Raw genomic sequence first — 19,625 nt, forward strand, 5'->3', positions numbered from 1 at the left:
TGTGTGTATGTTTGTGTGTAAGTGTGCTCCAGTCAGAGGAGGAGGGTTTATGTATCAGTCAGGCTGCAGTGTCTATAAGGACGTATTCACTATATTTGGCAGTGAGTATGCCACTCCACATAGGGCTGTCTGTTTCTGTGAGTTCTGTGTGTGTAGGTCTATGCATTTGTGAGCCTGCCAGGTCACCAGAAAGTTTTTTGTTTCCTAGATTCTGTATCGTCTGTCAGTGTGTCTTACCTTGATGCTCCCTTGCAGACTGTGCTCCAGGTCACGTCCAGAGGGGTCATCGGTGTAGAGACTGAACCCTGACTGGCCCGTCTTCCTCATCCCCGTGTCCTGGTTCAGACGGCCCAGAAACTCCTCCACCGTGGTTGAAGCATCAAAGCCCACCACCTGCGGTGCCCCAAAACACCTGTCACTCCACCTCGGCATGGCACCTAAAGCATCTCTATTACTGCATGGGTGGCAGTGTGGAGCAGGCTGGTGTTGCAGGATGTTTAGCAATGTGGGTGTGTGGAGCAGGCTGGTGTTTGGGGGGAATGGGTGTGTGGAGCCGGATGGTGTGTGGAGGTGTTTGGGGGAGTGGGAGTGTGGAGCAGGCTGGTGTTTTGGGATGTTTAGGTGTGTGGCTGTGTAGAGCTGGTTGATGTTTGGGGGTGTGGGAGTGTGGGGTCAGCTGGTGTTTGGGGGTGCATGGTACCTGGTAGGTGTTGTTGAGGAAGTGCACGGGCACGCTGAAAGGCAGGGAGTGGTGGTAGGGGTTGCGGAGCAGGATGGAGAGGATCTCCATTCGGGACGGACGAGCCTGCCGCTCCCCCCTCTGCTGAGTGCGCTCTACTGAACGCTGGCAGTAGATGGCGTACTTCCCGATCTCTGTCCTGAGAGAGAGAAACAGCGGGGTTATCCGAGATAGGCCAATCACTGTCATGCAGTATTTATACACATAGTATGTGTCTGTATATGTGTGTGTGTATATGTCTGTGTGTGTGTGTGTGATTGTGTGTGTGCATACCCTCACCTTGAGTCTGCATGCTTCTTCAGGTGTACCTGTAGCAGCCAGAGGAAGGGGTGCTGGGGCAGGAAGAGTCCCACACACAAGGCTAGGAACTGCCAGCCCTACAGATACAAACACATGTACAGCTAGTGCTGTATACACATAGCTACTGCATACATACACACAGTACCACATGATGTTCGCACTGCCCCTTGTGGTGACTAGGTGTACCTGCAGGGGTCCAGCTTGGCCCTGAGGCTGCCTCTTCCTTGTCTGTTTCACCAGTTGGCAATAGATCTCGTTCTGTAGCTCCGGGTGAGTCAGGCACACCTGCAAAGCACTCTGGGCCAGAGACACGTGGTAGTCAATCGCCGGAGCATCAATCGCCACATTGATGAAGAGCTGGCATGTCTGGAGGAGAAAGAGAGGGAGAGAGACAGAAAGAGAGAACCTTTAACTTGACTTTTAACCCCTTTTATACAGACAATAAAACAAAACAACTTAACAGACATTTCCATTCATGTATTAAAACAGGAAACAAAGCTAAAAAGAGAGCAACAAAAAAACAACAGAGAGTGGAAGGGAGAGAGAGAGAGGGAGAGAGAGAGAGAGGGGGGTGGGAGAGAGAGGGGGGGGTGGGAGAGAGAGAGAGAGAGGGAGAGAGAGAGAGAGGGGGACAGTCGGGCAGATGCATTACTGTCTGCGGGTTTGTGTTTTTCTGCCTGTGGGTGAGTTTGCCTCACTCCCTAAATGGGTTTGGATTGTGACACTCTGCCTGTCTGTGAGTCTGTGTCACTCCGCCTGTATTTTCACCTTGAAGAGCTTGATGGCCTCTGTCTGCAGGGCCTGGGAGGGCAGGGTGGTGAGGGGCGAGGAGAGGCCCTCTTTGCTGAAGCACAGCATGGGGTGTCTCCAGATCTGGGACCCTGAGAGAGAGAGGGAGAGATATGAGAGATTTTTATAGCCCTGTATCCAGGAAGAGTGTCTCAGATCCAGCTTTTACACCCGGGCTGGGAGACTCACCAGGGTCTCCCTCCACGTGGAGGAGCTTGCCCACCAGCTGCTCGAACTCTGTGCCCACCTGCCCCGCTGTGGTGCCCGCCGCGACTGACAGGTGGTAAAGCCACGCCTCCTGCCGGAGATGGGACAGAAAAGGTAAGGGAAGACACACAGACGTGCTTTGGCACACCTGAGCCCAGACCGCTCCTACCCTCGCTGGTTTCCGCTCTGTCCCCGCCTCCCCCCGGCCTCACCTTCTCGTGCTGAGAGCCAATAAGCAGGTAGGTGGGGCCCTGGTCGCGGGGCTGGACCGCGATGGTGTAGTGAGTGGACAGCAGGCTCCGCCCACTCGACTCGTAGTCCTCGTCCGAATCACATGACCTGTCCACCTCCTCTACGCGTGCTTCCCACAGCCTGATCTGCCCAAGAGGGAACTGGGAAGACACAGACAGACACACGGCCCACATAAATGCAAATAATGCCTATGACAAAAATCAGGAAGTGTATCTCATGGTGTGGTGTATGCTGTATGATAAAAGACTGGAGGTTAAAGAGTGAGGCAGGTGTGAATGTACTTGACAAGGTGGGGGGTGGGTCAGGTACCTTGTCCTCCTGACTGCGGAAGTAGTAGAGTGTTTTTCCAATTAGAGCACACCACACCCGCTTGGAGTAGCCATGTTTCACCTGAAGGAGTCACAGAGTCACAGTTAGTTACAGCCATGTTTTACCTCAGACAGAGGTAGTAACAGCACTGTTTCAATATGAGGGAATCTCAGAGTCCCACCCACGTGCCATCTGAGAGTCACAGAGTCAGAGTAGATCCCTGTTTCAATATCAGAATCAGACAAAACCATGTTTCACCTCAGAGAAGCAGTAACAGCCCTGTTTTCACTATGAGGGTGTCTCAGAATTAGAGCTATGTGTCACCTGAGAGGGTCACAGTCAGAGCCACGTGTGTCCTGAGAGATTCACAGTCAGGCCTATATGTGAACTGAGAGAGTCACAGTCAGAGACACGTGTGACCGGAGAGAGTCACAGTCAGAGCCATGTGTGAGCTGAGTCACAGCCGTGTTTTCTATCTCCTGAATCTACGTGATGACAGCAGAGAGTAGCCGATAAGCAGGTGTGCATAGCGACAGTGAGGCAGGGAGAGCGGACCGAGCGGAACCTTGGTCAGCAGCCCCTTCATGCAGGGCCGAATCTCGGGCTGAGCGAAGAGCGGGCTGGCCGCCTGGACCCGGAGGACGTTCTGCAGAACGCGGATCCACTCCTCCAGGAGGTTGGGGGAGTCCGCCGTCAGGTAGTACACACGCTTCTCTGTCACCAGCTGCAGAGGAAAGCACAGGAGTTACACACACATGCACACACTCCATCACTCACACACACACACACACACACAGAGCCACACCTGGAGTGTCTGCTTTCCGTCGCCACGGGTGATGCTGCTGGAGGCGCTGAGCTCGATCTGACCCTGGGGTCTTCGTATGACATCACTCTGAGGGAAACGGTGCAAAAACTCATCAGCCACACACAGCGAATACTGATTACAGTGTCACTCCCATCAACCGGTCCCTCAGACGTGAGCTACTACAACAAGCACGCTCACAGAAAGTCACTTCTCTCCACAGGACACAATGAAAACGTTGTCAGCCCACAGCTGGCCCAATTTCATCTGTGCCAAACTGATTTCACGGCTACAGAGGAGATGAAAAGCATGGCTAATTTCCCTGAGCAGAGCATGGTAAATCCAAGTTAACTGTGGTAGAGATGACTGTGTGTATGTCTATGTGAATGAGGAGATATTACAATGAACGGCAGTCTGAACACGCACACACACACACACATGCAAACCCAGACCAGCACGAAACTGCTCTGTTATTCAGGGCAGGGAAGGGTCCACATCTGCTCTATTAGTCAGGCCTGTACATGGTCCACATCTGCTCAATTAGTCAGGCCTGTCAGCCTGCTGCCCTGCTCCCTGGCCTCTCCCCTCCTTCATACATTCCTGAGAGACCCGACACTCGTGCAGTTATGCCAAGAGTCATAAAAGCAATAAGTCACAGTGAGTTACTGAGAGTGTACATCACCATGGCAGGCCCTTAACACAGAAACGCGTTCAGCAGACCTGAGCAATCAAACCAAGAGGTCACTTGTCAGCTGAAGCGAGAGAGACAACAGTGGTACACAATGGTAACAACAATGGTAAACGTACGTCAGCTCTGGGGAAGGGAAAGGGGTTGTGCGTGTGTGTCTCTGAGTTTACCATCTGCATCTCTGTTTGCATTTTGCATGGGTTACACACACAGCCATACACAGATTCACGCATACACAGACCCAAGAAACGTGATGTTACAGGACTGACCGGTGACTTGTAGTACAGCAGCTCCCCTGCCTTGAGGACGAACCAGCGTCTCTTCCAGGTCTTCACCCTGCCCCCCATCTTCAGCAGGTACCCCGACTTCTCCAGCGGCTCCTGAGACACATACATTTCCCACTGTGCTGAACACTAAACTGAACAGTCACACTGAATTCACTCTACTCAGAGGTACATCTGAGCAGGATGCCTCTGACTATGCTGTTGTGAGGTATGCTGTCATATACAGTTTTAAGAATGTTTCAGAAAGGGAATGTGAGAGTGTGCGTGTTATATGTGGTGATTCTAGGGTCTTGCTGCCTGTGAGGGTTTCGATTTATGTGCAGAGTTGGTTTGGGAGGTGGACGTGGGTGTAGGCTAGGTCAAGTGGATGGAATCACAGTCTTAGTGTCTCTCATGGAGATGGGCATGCAGGGGTGTGTGTGATGGGTGGTAAAGTGGCTCTGTGGGTGAGGGCGAAATGGATGAACTCATGTTGCTGTCGTTGTTGCTGGTGGAGGAGTAGGTGTGGGTATGTTTGGGTGTGGTAGGGTGGAGGGTGTGTGGGTGTCAGTGGATGGTGGGCGTTTGGGTGTGGTAGGGTGGAGGGTGTGTGGGTGTCAGTGGATGGTGGGCGTTTGGGTGTGGTAGGGTGGAGGGTGTGTGAGTGTAGGTGGATGGTGGGCGTTTGGGAGTGGTAGGGTTGAGGGTGTGTGGGTGTAGGTGGATGGTGGGCGTTTGGGAGTGGTGGGGTGGAGGGTGTGTGGGTGTCAGTGGATGGTGGGCGTCTGGGAGTGGTGGGGTGGAGGGTGTGTGGGTGTAGGTGGGGTGGAGGGGCTCACGTTCTTGCCGTTGTCGCTGGTGGAGGAGCAGGTCTTGGGCAGTTTCTGCTCTGGCTCAGAGCACTCATTGTCAGTGGAATAGGCATCAGGGGGGATGGCATAGTCACTCTCAGAAGTCATAGATGACATGGACACAGCTGGGGCACATCAAGATACATATAGACATACACAGAATCACAGTCAATTACAGTGGTAGTGAAGTGTTTGTCTGTTAAACCAAAAACAGCAGATGTGACAGTGAGTGTGTGTATTTGTGATGATGTGCTTGTATGTGAAGGAAAGTGTGTGTGTGTGTGTGTGTGTATGTGAGTGACAGTATATGTGTGTGTGTGTGTGTGTGTGATGGTGTGTGTGTATGTGAGCGATGGTGTGTGTGTACATGTATGTATGTGAGTGACTGTGTGTGTGTGTGTGTGTGTGGGTGAGTGAGGGTGTATGTGTGTGTGTGTGTGTGTGTGTGTGTGTGCGTGTGTGTGGGTGAGTGAGGGTGTATGTGTGTGTGTGTGTGTGTGTGTGTGTGGGAGTGAGGGTGTATGTGTGCACCTCTCTTGAGTGCACGGGGGCTGCCGGGGCTGCTCCCCTTGCGTGAGTCAGAGCCGGAGGTGCGGGAGCTGCAGAGGGAGCTCTCCTCCTCCTCTGAGCCAGACGACTCGTCTGAGAACGGGCTGCTGCTCAGCTGGGTGGCTTTCTGCAGGAGAACACAACACACTGATCCAGGAACAGGCACACAGTCACTGAATCACTCACACAGTCAGTCAATCATACACACACGCACAAACACACACACTGATCCAGGAACAGACACACAGTCACTGAATCACTCACACAGTCAGTCAATCATACACACACGCACAAACACACACACACTGATCCAGGAACAGGCACACAGTCACTGAATCACTCACACAGTCAGTCAATCATACACACACGCACAAACACACACACACTGATCCAGGAACAGACACACAGTCACTGAATCACTCACACAGTCAGTCAATCATACACACACGCACAAACACACACACTGATCCAGGAACAGGCACACAGTCACTGAATCACTCACACAGTCAGTCAATCATACACACACGCACAAACACACACACTGATCCAGGAACAGACACACAGTCAACGAATCACTCACACAGTCAGTCAATCATACACACACGCACAAACACACACACTGATCCAGGAACAGGCACACAGTCACTGAATCACTCACACAGTCAGTCAATCATACACACACGCACAAACACACACACTGATCCAGGAACAGACACACAGTCAACGAATCACTCACACAATCTTTCACACACACAGACCATCTCTCGTACCCCCTTCAGCGTGGTGTAGACGGGAGTGGTCATACTCCTGTAGATCAGGGAGGTGTAGAGGGCTGAGGCCGGGTATGAGGACTGGGGGGCGGAGTCTGGAACAGGAAGCAAAACACTGTCAGCCAATTGGAGATACCATAGCGCATTTTATGCCATTACGATGGGGTTCCCCATATAAAACAGTATAAAACAATGTGCATCCCATCAGCTTAGCTTCCATTTTCAGAATACCACAGTGTATCTCATTTGTTGTCTGCCTGGCGCTCGGTATCGTGGGGACTGAGGCGAAAGCTCTGCCGGGCTGGCTGTGGACTGCTGTGCTGGGATAGACTTGGCCGTGGTTTTGCTTCCGCGACACACTGGCGCCTTAAACTGGCACTCTCATTATACAGAATCTAAGAAAGGGTGGCAGTGTAGTGTGGTGGTTAAGCAGCAGGGCTTGTAATCGGAAGGTTGGCGGTTTAATTCCCCAGAGGGGTGCAACTGCTATACTCTTGTAATACTCTTGTTTCATGGGAACAACAATAAATATCTTGCCATCAAAGATGCTCTTATCCAGAGCGACTTACATATAGTAGGTTACAATTTTTATCCATCTGTACAGCTGGATATTACTGAGGCAATTGTTGGTTAAGCACCTTCCCCAAGGGTACAACAGCAGTGCCACAGTGGGGCAAACCAGCAACCGGCAACTTTTTGGTTATAAGCCCTGCTCTTTACCACTATGCCACACTGCTCCTCCACATGTAAATATGAGTATGTCAGGTTGTCACATTTTTTGGACTCTCTATTGACAGGTTACCTATGAAAGAATACTGGATGTGGTAATACTGTGATAAGACTCGGACAGAGTGACGGTCTCTGACTGGGGGGTGGGTCCTAAGCATAGGTTCAGAGCTGGCCCTACCTCCTCGCTCCCCCTGGCATACCCAGAGGCTGGGAGCAGATGCACTTACTTTTGCTGGTGAGGTCTGTGCATGAGGTCTCTGAAAGCCTGATGCCAGACTTCGCAACCGCATATATCCGGCTCTCCTGCAGCGACAGCCAAGAGAAGGAGGGAAATTAGACACAAATCAACGCAACACATACGCCCAAATCCTCACAGCCACCCTCACTCACACACACACATACACGCACAAATACTGAAGAATACAGAAAAACACTATAACCTGAATTCAATCAACATTCACCCTTGAGCCTGACTCAAAAATACTGCTGTTTTTAAATACAAACACAGGTTTTTTTTTAACCAAGAAGAAGAGGAAGAAGAAAGAAGAAGAAATATTTTAATTTATTTGAGAGTCTTGTGGTCCAGTCAAACTTTTCACTTTTCATTTCCTGGCTGCTGTTTCCTGTGCCAGATGAAGCCCCTGTGCCCTGCTTCTTTCTCTACACGCCCTAATGCCCTCCCGCCCCCCGCTGTGGTCAACACTCACCCAGGATGGGAACCTGTGCAGGGGGGGCGTGGGCGGCTTGCTGCCGGGGACCTTGCCGGGAGAGTCGGGCGACTCCGGCTCCTCCCCACGGGCAGGCGTGTCGCAGGCCTGGTCCCGGCCCGTCTCCATGTCCTGGTCCTGGTCCAGGTCAGTCTCCTGGGGCCGCAATGGGCGGAGCATGCTGATGGCATTGCGCGTGCGGCCGTGCGGGGACTCGGAGCTCAGCGGCGGCTGGCTCAGGTGCTTCTTGGCCAGCGCCACGCTGATGCTGAAGACGTTGGGCGTGCGCAGCTTGGGCGGGGGCTGCTTGGCTGCGGAGGGCTGGGCGGGGGCTCCGGAGTCCAGCGGGGGCATGGGGTGGGTGGGGGTGAGGGTGGGCGTAAGGACGGGGCTAGGGGTGGTGGCCTCACTGGACGAGGAGGAGGAGTCGAGCCGCTGGGACTGGAAGCGCTTGTTGAGCTCATCCGACGAGCTGTCGCGCTCGGCCCCGCCCTTGACCCGCCCCCCTCCCGCCAGCGGGACCGCCCCCTCAGAGCCCTGGAGGCGGAGCTGGGGCCGGTCGGCGTGCTGCATGTCGTCGTCGAAGAGCGAGCTGCTGTCGTCGGAGGCGGTGAGGTACGTCTCGCTCCCCGCGCGGCTGAACCGCAGTCCCCCCCCGCTGCCGCCCCCCTCTGACGCGGCCGACGACACGCGGCGCGACTCCGCCCCCTCCCTGGCCCTGCCCTCGCCCTCCTCCTCCGAGCTCCCGTCATTCTGCGGCTCTCGTCTTGAGGAGCCCGCCTCGCCCCCACGCCCCGAAACGCACCCCTTCTCTGATCCACCATCTCCAGGGCTGGGCTGTGCTGACCTCTGACCCCTAACTTCCAAGTCATTCCCCCCTGGAGATACTGAGTTCTGCTTGGTGCTCTTGTCTTCAAAACAGAGCAGAGAGAAAGAGATCTATCAGATTGACTCATTCACACCAGTGTGCTTAGTGTATACCTTGTGAGGTGACTGCTTCATCACTGCATACAGCTTTTAAGAGCTGCTGATTCAAAAGATTTTCAAAATAAAAATACACTGACCTTGATTTTAGTAGCTGAATTTGAGTTATTTTAGTAGCAGTTTTACGTCTGCATTATTGAGCCTTGTTTAAATGCACATTAAACAATACAGCAGATCAGCGTTTCCCAAACCTCTCCTGGAGGACCCCTTGTCCTGCATGTTTTAGATCTCTCCCTGCTCCAACACAGCTGATTCAAATGATCAACTTGTTATGAACTCCTGGAGCTGCTTAATAACAAACTGATCATTTGAATCAGCTGTGTTGTAGCAGGAAGAGATCTAAAACATGCAGGACAAGGGGTCCTCCAGGAGAGGTTTGGGAAACGCTGCAATAGATCAACCGAAAACAACCAAAAACGTAACAGGCTAAAATAAATACCCTGTATCGGGATAAAATATAACAGCGGAGCTGGTGGAGCTGGAGCTGATGACTGGCAGGCCCTATAGCCGCGTCTCACCTGCACCCTCTGCCGATTGTCTGCCGTCCTGCTGGCCGGTGATGGTCCTGCGGGCCGGTTCCGGGCCCGTCAGAACCTGGGGGCTCTTGGCGCGGACCTGGAAGCAGCCGAACGTGAGGCTGCTGAGGCGCTGCGCCTCTCCGGGTTTGGGCGGGGCGGCCGCGGCTCGTTTCTGCTCCACCGCTGGGACCCAGAACAGGCGGAGCGGGTTAGCACCACAGGGCTTCGGGCTCAGGCCGCAGCAGAGCGCAGCTCCGGTTATTCCACCCGGCAGCCCTACATTGGCCAGCCCTCCCCTGCCCTCCCCTGCCACCTCCTGGACAGCGCGGGTCATGCGAAGTTGCTCTCCGTGTCCCAGTGTAAGAGGCAGCTGTGTTCAGTGCGGGAGTGTGTGCCATGTCCTTACCCTGCATCTGCTTCTGTAGCTCCAGGATCTGAGTGCTCTGCTGCTGGTTCGTCTCCCTCAGGCTGCTGTTCTCAACCTCCAACTGGGGACACGACACACGCACTGCTGTTAGAATATGGCACACATCACACACACACATACACACACACACACACGCACACACACACGCACACACACACACACACGCACTGCTGTTAGAGTATGACACACACACACACACACACACACACACATACACACACACACACACACACACACACATACACACACACACGCACACACACACACACACACACACGCACACGCACACGCACACGCACACATACACACACACACACACACGCACACGCACACGCACGCGCACGCACACACACGCGCACACCACACACACGCACGTACACGCACACACACGCACACGCACGCACACGCACACGCACACACACACACACACGCACACACACACACACACACACACACACACACACACACACAGACACACATGCAGGCACGCACACACAGGACTATACCTCGTGAAGCTTCAGCATCACCCACTCCTTGATCTTGGCAGCCTTTTCCTCGACTGTCTTGGCCTCCTGAAGTCGTATCTGCTTCTGTGACATGAGATTCACGGCAGCCAATTTGCTCAGGTACAAGTTAATTTAATCGTACGCCTCCAAATCTCAGTCTCTCATCTCTCTAACATTCCTCACCTCCCTCATGCCCACTTCACCTCTGTCAAGCCCCCTCATCTCTCACGTTCTTCTTTTCCATTATCTGGGTAATAATCTAGGTAATATCACTGTAGGCTGTACTGTTAAGTATTAATAGTACAGCCTACGGTAATATTATTTCATACAACTTCAAAAAATCCTTTCATATTCTAATATGAAACATTAATTAGGAGGACAACATGGATGACTGGTGGGTCCCTGAGCCAAGTTAGCCTGGTAACTATTGTCCGATCTATGTTTCAGCCTACCTGGAGCAGAGACTTCTGTCTGCCGCTCCATGCTGCCCCCTGGTGGCAGAGCTGGGACTGCAGCCTACCCGCCCTACCTGCTCCTCCAGCTGCTGCTCCAGCAGAGCGATGATGTCGTCCTTCTCCTGCAGCAGGGTCTGCAGGTCCTGACAGCGGCGGAAGAGGCGTGTCTCAGACTCGCTCGTCTGCACGTCCGCAGCCTTCAGCTTCTCCTCCATCACCTGGACCTGAGAGACATGCACATGCACACGCACTGAACACCTGTACAGTCATTAACCAGGCACCAGCACACATACACACACGCACTGAACACCTGTACAGTCATTAACTAGGCACCAACACACATACACACTGAACACCTGTACAGTCATTAACTAGGCACCAGCACACATACACACTGAACACCTGTACAGTCATTAACTAGGCACCAGCACACATACACACACACACTGAACACCTGTATAGTCATTAACTAGGCACCAGCACACATACACACACACACTGAACACCTGTACAGACACAAATCGGGCCTCTGTATGGACACACACACATGCACACTTCAGCTCATACCTGCTGGTGAGCTTTCTGGGCACGTCGCTCTGCCTCCAGCACCTGTCTCTCCAGCTGCTGCATCTGCAGAAGAATGAGGAAGATGAAGATGGGACTGATGACGAAGGCACAGGCGTCATCACTGTGTCCAGAAACAGGAACGCAACAATAAAAGGAATGATCACTCAGATACTTTCACAAACAAGTCAACCATGATCAAATTCAGACACCAACGGAACATGGCCTCACGAGCTACGCTTCTGAAAATGTCCACTAGAAGGCACTGAATCCGCCAGAGCAAAGATGTAGTATCACACCCTAATTACCATCCTAAACCCTACAGCTTTCTTTGAGTGTTGCTGTGATGTTGTCTGTCCTACGGCCAAACGCAGATCATCGCTGTCCCAGACGGTGACAGCAGCACACTGCGGAGTGGCTTTCCACTGTCCCGCAGTCCCGGCCGAGCAGCTGTGTGTTCTGTGCACCGGGAGAGGGCTGGGAGAGCTGTCAGGCCCGGGCAAAACCACACGGACACAGAGCTTTATTAATCGGGGAGGGCAGGGTTCAAGTCTCTGCGCTGGGCATCTGATTCCGCTGCTCCTCGCACTGCAATTTGTCTTGCACGCGCACGCATGCGCACACACACAGGCGCGCACGCACGCTCACACACACAGGCGCGCACGCACGCTCACACACACTGAGCTCTCCGTGTGGGTGTGAGGAGAGGACTTTATGAGCCGCATTCCTCGCAAATTCCTCAGCTGAGCGCGGCGGAAGCGAGGAGGAAGTGTGGCAGAGCCGCACGCGTCTGACTCGTCTGGGGGGGGGGGGGGGGGGGGGGGGGCGTTTGGAAGCGCCGAGACCAGGAGAACGCAGGGAAGCAGGAGGGAGGGGGGGGGGGCGGCGGAGGGGGGCGTTAAGCCAGGCAGGGGGAGCGGTGTCGAGGAGGCTGGAGGGGACACACACCATGGGAGACTCAGCCACCCCCTGGCAGGTCACGATTCTTTTAACCCACAATTCCCCTCTCTTCATTCTATCCCGCGGATCTGAAACCCCACCATCCCTCACCCTTCGGTCCCCTCTGCCCCGCCGAACCCCAGCGCTTCACCTTCCCATCATCCCACAGCTCCGAATTCCCCCTTACTCACTTCCACACGCGTCCGGCCACTGCCAAAACCTCGCTCTCAATCCCGCCCACGGAGCAGCTGACACATCTGATTGCAACCCTCGTAAAAAATGATTACAAAAACACATCAAATAGGGAACAGCTGGAGCGCATTCTTGCGAAGGCGCAGGGCGGAGGAGGGCGTCTGATAAAGGGCACGCGGGGACGTCAGAGTCAGGAGGAACCAGCCCATCACCTATCTGTCGTCTCTCCTGCCGCCCTCAGCCAACCTTAATTACGCCTGGTGACCACCGGGCGCTTAGCTGAGGTAATTATGCATGGACGGCAGGGAGCAGCAATGCTTGTCATCTTCTCCCTTTTTTAATGAGACAGGGCTGCTGCGTGCTGACTGAGCGGGCACAACACCCGCTGCTTTTCATTGCTTGGTCTCTTTGCATACATTATCTCAGATTGGAACACGATTGTCAACAGACGTATTCGGGACCACAGGATCAAGAGAGACACAGCTGGAGTCAACAGGGAACGCCTTCTCCGCTACCCGTTCCTGATACCCAGTGCCACTGCCCCATAATCCTCAACTCTAACCAAAACCTCCTCCGGTCTCCCACTCCAGCCTCCCATCTACAGGGGCCTCTGTGCTCTACTTCTGTGACCCTCCTCTATCATCTCTGCCTTTCCCCATCAGCCTTACCGCCAGTCGTGTATCCTCGCCTCGTCCATCTGCCCCTTGTTAGCCAATCATGTGTCCCTGCTTTGCCCACCTATTCTAATGTTAACCAATCATGTGTCGCTGCTTCGCCCACCTATTCTTATTTTAACCAATTGTGTGTGTGTCCCCTCGTCCCTTCTCCAGTACTGCTCTAGGACTGTTTCCATTACCCCCCTCCTCCACTCTTTGGGTTGTGCTCCGGACCTCTTCTTCGGATCAGACTCCCCTCTCCATTACTCTCCAGCGTGTTTCCCTTCAGCTCCAGCTATTTCCTTCTCTTCAGAAGCGAAGCCAGGACTGGCCCCACCTGACCCAACCTGCCCCGGCCCACGCAGGTGAGGTCACACTACAGACGAGTGGAGCTATGCTTGATGGGAAACACCTTTTTCGCAAGCTTTGAGAGTAAAGTCTCAGCGACCAATGACAATGAGCTTCGCGACACAGAGGACTAACTTTGACCGATGCGACTGTGTGTTTGTGTCACAGCAGCTGGGTGAAGTGATTAACTAGCATGTGTGTGCATGCCTGAACTCGGGGAAACAAAACATTAGTCCAGCCTACTACAGTAGTCCCAAAGGACCATTACAGCATCAGAACACTCCAGGCTAGTCCCCCTCTCAGACCTCCTCTCGAACTGTGGATTGCGCGGTCACACACACGCATGAAGAGCGGGGATCCGAGGGCCCCCGCAGAAGCGAGGCATGCTGGGAGATTGCCGAACTCGGGCGTGGACGCCTCAACGGGCTGCCACCGCTGGTGAGAGGAACCCGGCTATAAATAGAGGGAGAGACCTCCTCCACCCTGACCGTGGCCGACAGCCTGCCAGCTGGACCGAGAACCTCAATTTTCCATAAAAAGCACACGTGCAAGCTGCCAGTACGTCACTGCTTACATTTACAGATAGGCTGAGACTACGGCCCTTGCTTTGATCTGGTCTTTATCACAGGTCATGCTGACGTTTTCCCAGTGAAAGGAGACTCCATCTCACTCCTCTAACTCCTGCTCAATCTGTGTGGTTAACTATGATCTCCCTTCTGTGATGATCTCCTCACAGTTCATAGAGTCGACGCTGACAGAGGTGACGCAGCTTGCCGACTCCGCCCACTGCTCTCTTGCACGTTGGCAACAGCCAGCGATGCTAGCAGGCTGAGCTGACATTGGTCAGCAGGATAAAAAAGATAAAGCACATTAATGGAAAACTACCACGGAGCCTGAACTAAGTGGGCTAGCCTGGTTCCAGCTCTACAGTGGGGAAGACGTCTCACTGACTGGAAGTTAGCGGAGAGCAGAAAGGCTAGTAAAGTAGTTAAACAGAGCCTGCTCTTTTTTTAAACAAAGCCACTGAGGTGAAGTAACTTTCTATAGGGTGTATACACACACACACAGCTGTGTCTGGTCAGCAGAGATTCCACAGTGTACCAGGGCTTCCGCAAATGAAAAGCCACGGCACTTTCGCAGCACGGATATAGCGACAGGCAGAGAATAGAGTGGTAATTAGAGAGCGCGACTGGTTGGCTGCATCTACACACAAGCGTTCCAGGAGAGACAGGGCCACAGCCTCCAGTCGGAGAGGATGCGGGTTTTGTGTGTGTGTTAGGGTTAGGTTAGGCTTGAAGTTATACATGTATATCAGCATGCGTATGTGTGTGTGTTCGTATCTGTGCACACATGTGCGCATGAGTGCATGTGTGTGTGTTTGTGTGTGTGCATGAGGGTGTGTAAGTATGTTTGCGTGCCCATCCTACAGCTGCATAGTGGGGCTTAATGCTCTTGCTCCTGTTACCACAGTAACCCCGTACAGACATAAGAGCTCAAACCTTGCGTAAGGAAAGGACCGCACTGTTTACACAGAGGTCCACTCTCGGCTGACAGTGAACTGTAATTTATGTAGAACAGAGACTCAGATAACAATTTCATTTTCGGGAGACAGGGGCACTGGTTCACCGTAATGACCACCCCCCCCTCACACCCAGGACAGTAGCTCTGCTGTCTGATGGAGCGCTGCAGCTTTAAAGAGTCTGCCTGTTTCTCTGTGTCAGAGGGAAGGAGTGAGCAGCGAGCGTAATCATGAACAACACGGTCTGAGCGTTCAGTGTCTTGGCCTACCTCTAAACAAGCCCTCCACAACCCCCCCCCCCCCCCAATCCCACCCCCCGCCAACCCTCCCGCAACCCTCCCGCAGCCCTCTCCCGGCGGCCTCTCCCAGCCCCGGCTCGTCCTGGCTCCAGCCAGCTCTCCATTCCAGGCATTCCTGCCCCGCCCTACCGCGCCCCCCCCCCCCCCGCGGCCGGCGCACAAAGCCTCTCTGTAGCCACCGGGGCCTGGGCGCCCTTCAAAGCCCGGCCACATCTCGCGAAAACACCCCAGCTTCCAATTCCCGTGTCTCGCTCGGCCTCCACCCCCCCCCCCCCCCCCCCACGCATTCCCGCAGCACGGACCGCGGCGCAACAGAACGGCCCGCTGTCCGGCACGCTGGTCTCCTACACCGCACTCTCTGCACTGCAGTTACACACACCGCAGGGCGCAGCACAGAACAGCACAGCAGAACAGCTCAGCACACTACACAGGGCACTGCCCTACAGAGCAGGCACTGTGCTTAACTATACACGCACACAGTACAGAGTACACAGTACAGTATGCAAAATCATACATCGTGTGATACAAATTCACATCAGGATAGGTGCTCTTGTTGAGAGGACCAGTGTGAGATGGAGCATTTGACCTGAGATTCTGTGAGCGTTCAGAATGTGGTCTCAAGATCCTCTGCAGCCCGCACCTCAGCTGGAAACGAACAGCTGTCAGCGCCCTGCAGATTTAGAGACAGAGCTGAGATTTACTGGTACGGAGCAGGGCTCGGAACTGAAAGGTTGCTGGTTCAGTCCCCTGCTGGGTCACTGCTGTTGTACCCTTGGGCAAGGTACTTAACCCACAATTACCTCAGTAAATATCCAGCAGTATAAATGCATAAAACTCTAACTGTAGGTCACTCTGAATAAGATCGTCTGCGAAATGACAAGAATGTAGTGAGTGTAATGTGTGTGTGTTATGTGTGCAACTAGGTATTCTTATGCTCATGCAAATCATTTCCCAATTGATGCCTGTCTTAAAACCTTCACACAATTCACAACTAAATCCTCACAGTAGAACCTGTAGACACCATTATGTGTCATTGTACTGCTACAGGTTCTCAGTCTGTGAGGCTCAAAATCACAATAAAAAAGAAAACAAAAAGAGTTCACATACAAGAACTGTAAGCACCTTCTCCAGGGACACTGTGCTCTCTCAAAATGTTGAAGAACACAGAACACTTCACAGAGGTGCTGATGGGGGGTGAAGTCCAGACACACTGATTGTGGAGTTCTTTTAGAATAGACCTGAACTACACCTCCCATCAGCATCTCTGCAGAGTGTTCTGGAGTGCTCTGCTCACGTACTCCTTCCATGTCACCGTCCTGTTGTGCTTCTTTCAGTATGCTAAGACAAGGCAATGCTATGTGTGAGGGAGACTGTGGTCTCTGCTGGCTCTCAGCGGTTTCCTTCAGTTCCTGGACAATAACAGAGCGAGACCAGCCAGGTGAAACCACAGCGGCACAAAAATGCAGTTGTATCCTGCAAAAGCTGGGGAGGTAAACTCCACACTCTATGACTTTATAACAAAATTTCCAATTCGCAGGCTCCCCATCTGCCGGGGAAGGGCAGGTGTAACCAAGCACAGAGAGAGAGTGGGAGATTTTCTCTCCCTCACATTTTCAAACAAACTCATCATTTCATACTCTAATATAATCTGACTTTATTGGCGTGAGTCATCCAGGGCTATAAAAGCTCCTCAAAAACAGGGCCGAGTAATCACCCAAATGCGCGAGGAGCAGGTCAGATGCAACACATAAATGAAAGAAGAAAACGCTGGTTGTACATTAAACCCTCAATATATCTGGTTTCAATTATAAGCAATGTGCCAGCTCCTGCCCTCCCTCCGCCCCTCCCTCCCTTGCTTTCATTCTCTCCTTGTCTGTCTATCCCTCTCTCTATATCTCTTAAATATAAGCGGGCATTAGCTGAGGCAATCTGTGACGATGAAGAAAGAATCCTTGTGTTGACATTATTATGTGAAAGCTTTTCGTGGTGTGGGTTTGCTGTGTCTTCCAGTCAAATTTTTAAAGAATTTTCGACAGAGGTGAAATGAAGAGCCTTGGATGCGTCTTGCGTTCGTCCCTCTCAGATGGGAGCGCCTGGCTCTCCCCCTGCCCTCCTCGCTCTCCTGCCCTGCGGCGGCAGCCCGCCGAAATGTGGAACCAATCAGACAGTGCCAGGCAGGAAGAACGGAGGAACGTTAAGTCAGAGCACATTTCTCCGCTTAGAGGCCGCTGCGCTCTCCGAACGCACAGCCGCGGGGGAGAGCAGGGCCACTGTGTCCTGTCTGCTCCCCCACCCCCCCCCCCCCAACCCCACACACACACACACACACACAGCTCCTCCTACAGGCCGCAGCCCTCCCGCCCTTCCCGTGAGTTTACTTTTAAGTTGCCCGTCGGGGCAGCTTTGCGAGCAAGCCCGCGACCCACGTTACAGATCCTAACAGCACAATACTCTCCCGCTGGGCTCTCCAGGCCGGCAGTGGGGCCAAGCTCAGCGAGATGGAAAGATGGAACAGCCTTGTACCAAGCTGTAAAAATAAATCACACATAAGACTCTTTGTTTTCAAGGAGTGGCTGAATAGATGCATCTGTACCGAGAGTGTATCACTGCCGTAGAGAACGGCATTGTGGGGACTGTGATTCCCTCTGGGGCAGAGACCACGCCCCCGCTGTCTGGGTGGGTTGGAGATGTCCACTGTCCCATGGCAATTGCAGCCCCCCCCCCCCCCCCACCCCAACCCAACCCCGGCCACAAGACAACCCCAAATGCCCTATCCTACTGCCCTGTGCTGGTTATGAGAAAAAGCAAAAGGAGAGAGTGAGAGAGCAAGAGAGAGAGAGAGGCAGGGAGAGAGGGAGAGAGAGAAGGAGAGGGAAAAAAGAATCCTGACCCACTTTCTCCCGCCGCTGCCAAACATGGAGAAAGAGCGGAGAAATGCAGGCCGCTCTCTGGCGGCTCCTCTGCTTGCTCACTTCCTGCGCGGAGCATTCACTGTTTACAAGCCCAAGAATTTACTCCCCTGGGCAGCGCCATGATTACGGGAGTGGGGGGTTATTTTCTCCTCTTTCCTTTCTTCTCCTCTCATACTCCCTCTCTCTCTGTCTTTTCTCCCTCTCTCTCCCTCGTCCCTTTCACCTTCCTTTCCTCCCTCTCTATCTCCCTCTTCCTTTATTTTTCTACCTCATTTAGGTTCAACTTGGTTCCTGGTGACTTCTTTTTGGGTGGTACCTCCTTGTTCACTGTGGACTTCCTAAGGGAAGGTTCCTAAGGGACCCCTTCACCCACTCCCAACCCTGTCTCTGAACTCCTCAGTGTGTGTTTGGACTTACACCCATTCTGAAGAAAAGGGCCTTCCTTCTCACCCATGACACACAGTGCTCACTCTGTTCTGAGCGAACCCAGTGGCACAGACCACTGTTGACAAAACAGTCCAGACTGAAGCAGGAACGCTCTCCGCCGAGTCACATGTAATTCCCTTTTAATATTACAAAAATACAATACTCCCATAACAGTCGGAGGATGGCTTACAGAGGCCCTGTTTTCTTTTTTAGTATACGTGCACCCCTGCACTTCTGCGCTTTCTAAAACAACAAGGCTGACGTACTCGCGAACCTAGGGAAGAAAAACAAAGCCTGTGAGATGGGATATTTGTTTGATGAACTCATATCAGTGGGAGGTCCCGTGCGTAAGGGGTCGGAGGTTGGCGTCCTGCAGTGAGGGGATTTTGGCTGAGGGGATTAACATTCCCTCGCGCGGGAGTGTTCGGAACTGATAGGCGCTAATGAAGTCGCAGCCACCTGGGGAGACTGCCAGAAATCCCTGACCTCTGCCCTCCTGACCTCTGGCCACAGGGTTACTGTGCTACGCTGAAAGAAGGCAACTGAGACAGGGGTCATTGACCCGGGAGAGAGCAGGCGGCGTGCGCCGGGTGGGGGGGGTGGGGCCATCTCACAAGAGGCTCCTTCTCCTCAGTGCCCGTGTCTCCCCTCCCCGCCTCTCTGACCGCCCTCCCTCCACCTCTCTCTTTCTATCATTCCCTCTTTCTTTCTCCCGGTCTGCCACTGAAACACCGTCACGCACCACCCTCTCTACCTTCTTGTGTTGTCGCTCTTCGACAACACATCATTCGGGTTCCATTCTCCCTCTCCAGATCTCTCCTTCCCTAAATCAGTTCCCAGCCCTGGAGAGTGAGTCTGAAGTCCTGTGTTCGCATATAGCCTGGACTCCCACCAGCTCTTCCTCATTCTTGTAACGGCACGTCAC

The 19,625-nt window shown here is 53.3% G+C and overlaps 1 protein-coding gene across 1 annotated transcript in view; it reads right to left on the reverse strand.

Moving 5' to 3' along the window:
* plekhh2 (pleckstrin homology domain containing, family H (with MyTH4 domain) member 2) overlaps positions 1–19,625 on the reverse strand; it is a 28,076-nt gene that overhangs the window by 3,800 nt on the left and 4,651 nt on the right. The window contains exons 3-23 of the mRNA XM_036546624.1: positions 11,413–11,475; positions 10,920–11,069; positions 10,391–10,474; positions 9,864–9,945; positions 9,458–9,640; positions 7,956–8,866; positions 7,476–7,551; positions 6,520–6,614; positions 5,732–5,876; positions 5,189–5,325; positions 4,356–4,466; positions 3,402–3,488; positions 3,162–3,320; positions 2,597–2,677; positions 2,248–2,427; positions 2,018–2,126; positions 1,808–1,920; positions 1,226–1,405; positions 1,019–1,116; positions 701–878; positions 238–393 (exon numbers count right to left, since the gene is read on the reverse strand). Coding sequence (XP_036402517.1) covers positions 238–393; positions 701–878; positions 1,019–1,116; positions 1,226–1,405; positions 1,808–1,920; positions 2,018–2,126; positions 2,248–2,427; positions 2,597–2,677; positions 3,162–3,320; positions 3,402–3,488; positions 4,356–4,466; positions 5,189–5,325; positions 5,732–5,876; positions 6,520–6,614; positions 7,476–7,551; positions 7,956–8,866; positions 9,458–9,640; positions 9,864–9,945; positions 10,391–10,474; positions 10,920–11,069; positions 11,413–11,475 — 3,378 coding nt within the window. The remainder of the gene's footprint in view (positions 1–237; positions 394–700; positions 879–1,018; positions 1,117–1,225; positions 1,406–1,807; positions 1,921–2,017; positions 2,127–2,247; positions 2,428–2,596; positions 2,678–3,161; positions 3,321–3,401; positions 3,489–4,355; positions 4,467–5,188; positions 5,326–5,731; positions 5,877–6,519; positions 6,615–7,475; positions 7,552–7,955; positions 8,867–9,457; positions 9,641–9,863; positions 9,946–10,390; positions 10,475–10,919; positions 11,070–11,412; positions 11,476–19,625) is intronic.

The sequence above is a fragment of the Megalops cyprinoides genome, chromosome 15 (assembly GCF_013368585.1).
Source record: "Megalops cyprinoides isolate fMegCyp1 chromosome 15, fMegCyp1.pri, whole genome shotgun sequence".
In the NCBI taxonomy this organism is placed as follows: Eukaryota; Metazoa; Chordata; class Actinopteri; order Elopiformes; family Megalopidae; genus Megalops; species Megalops cyprinoides.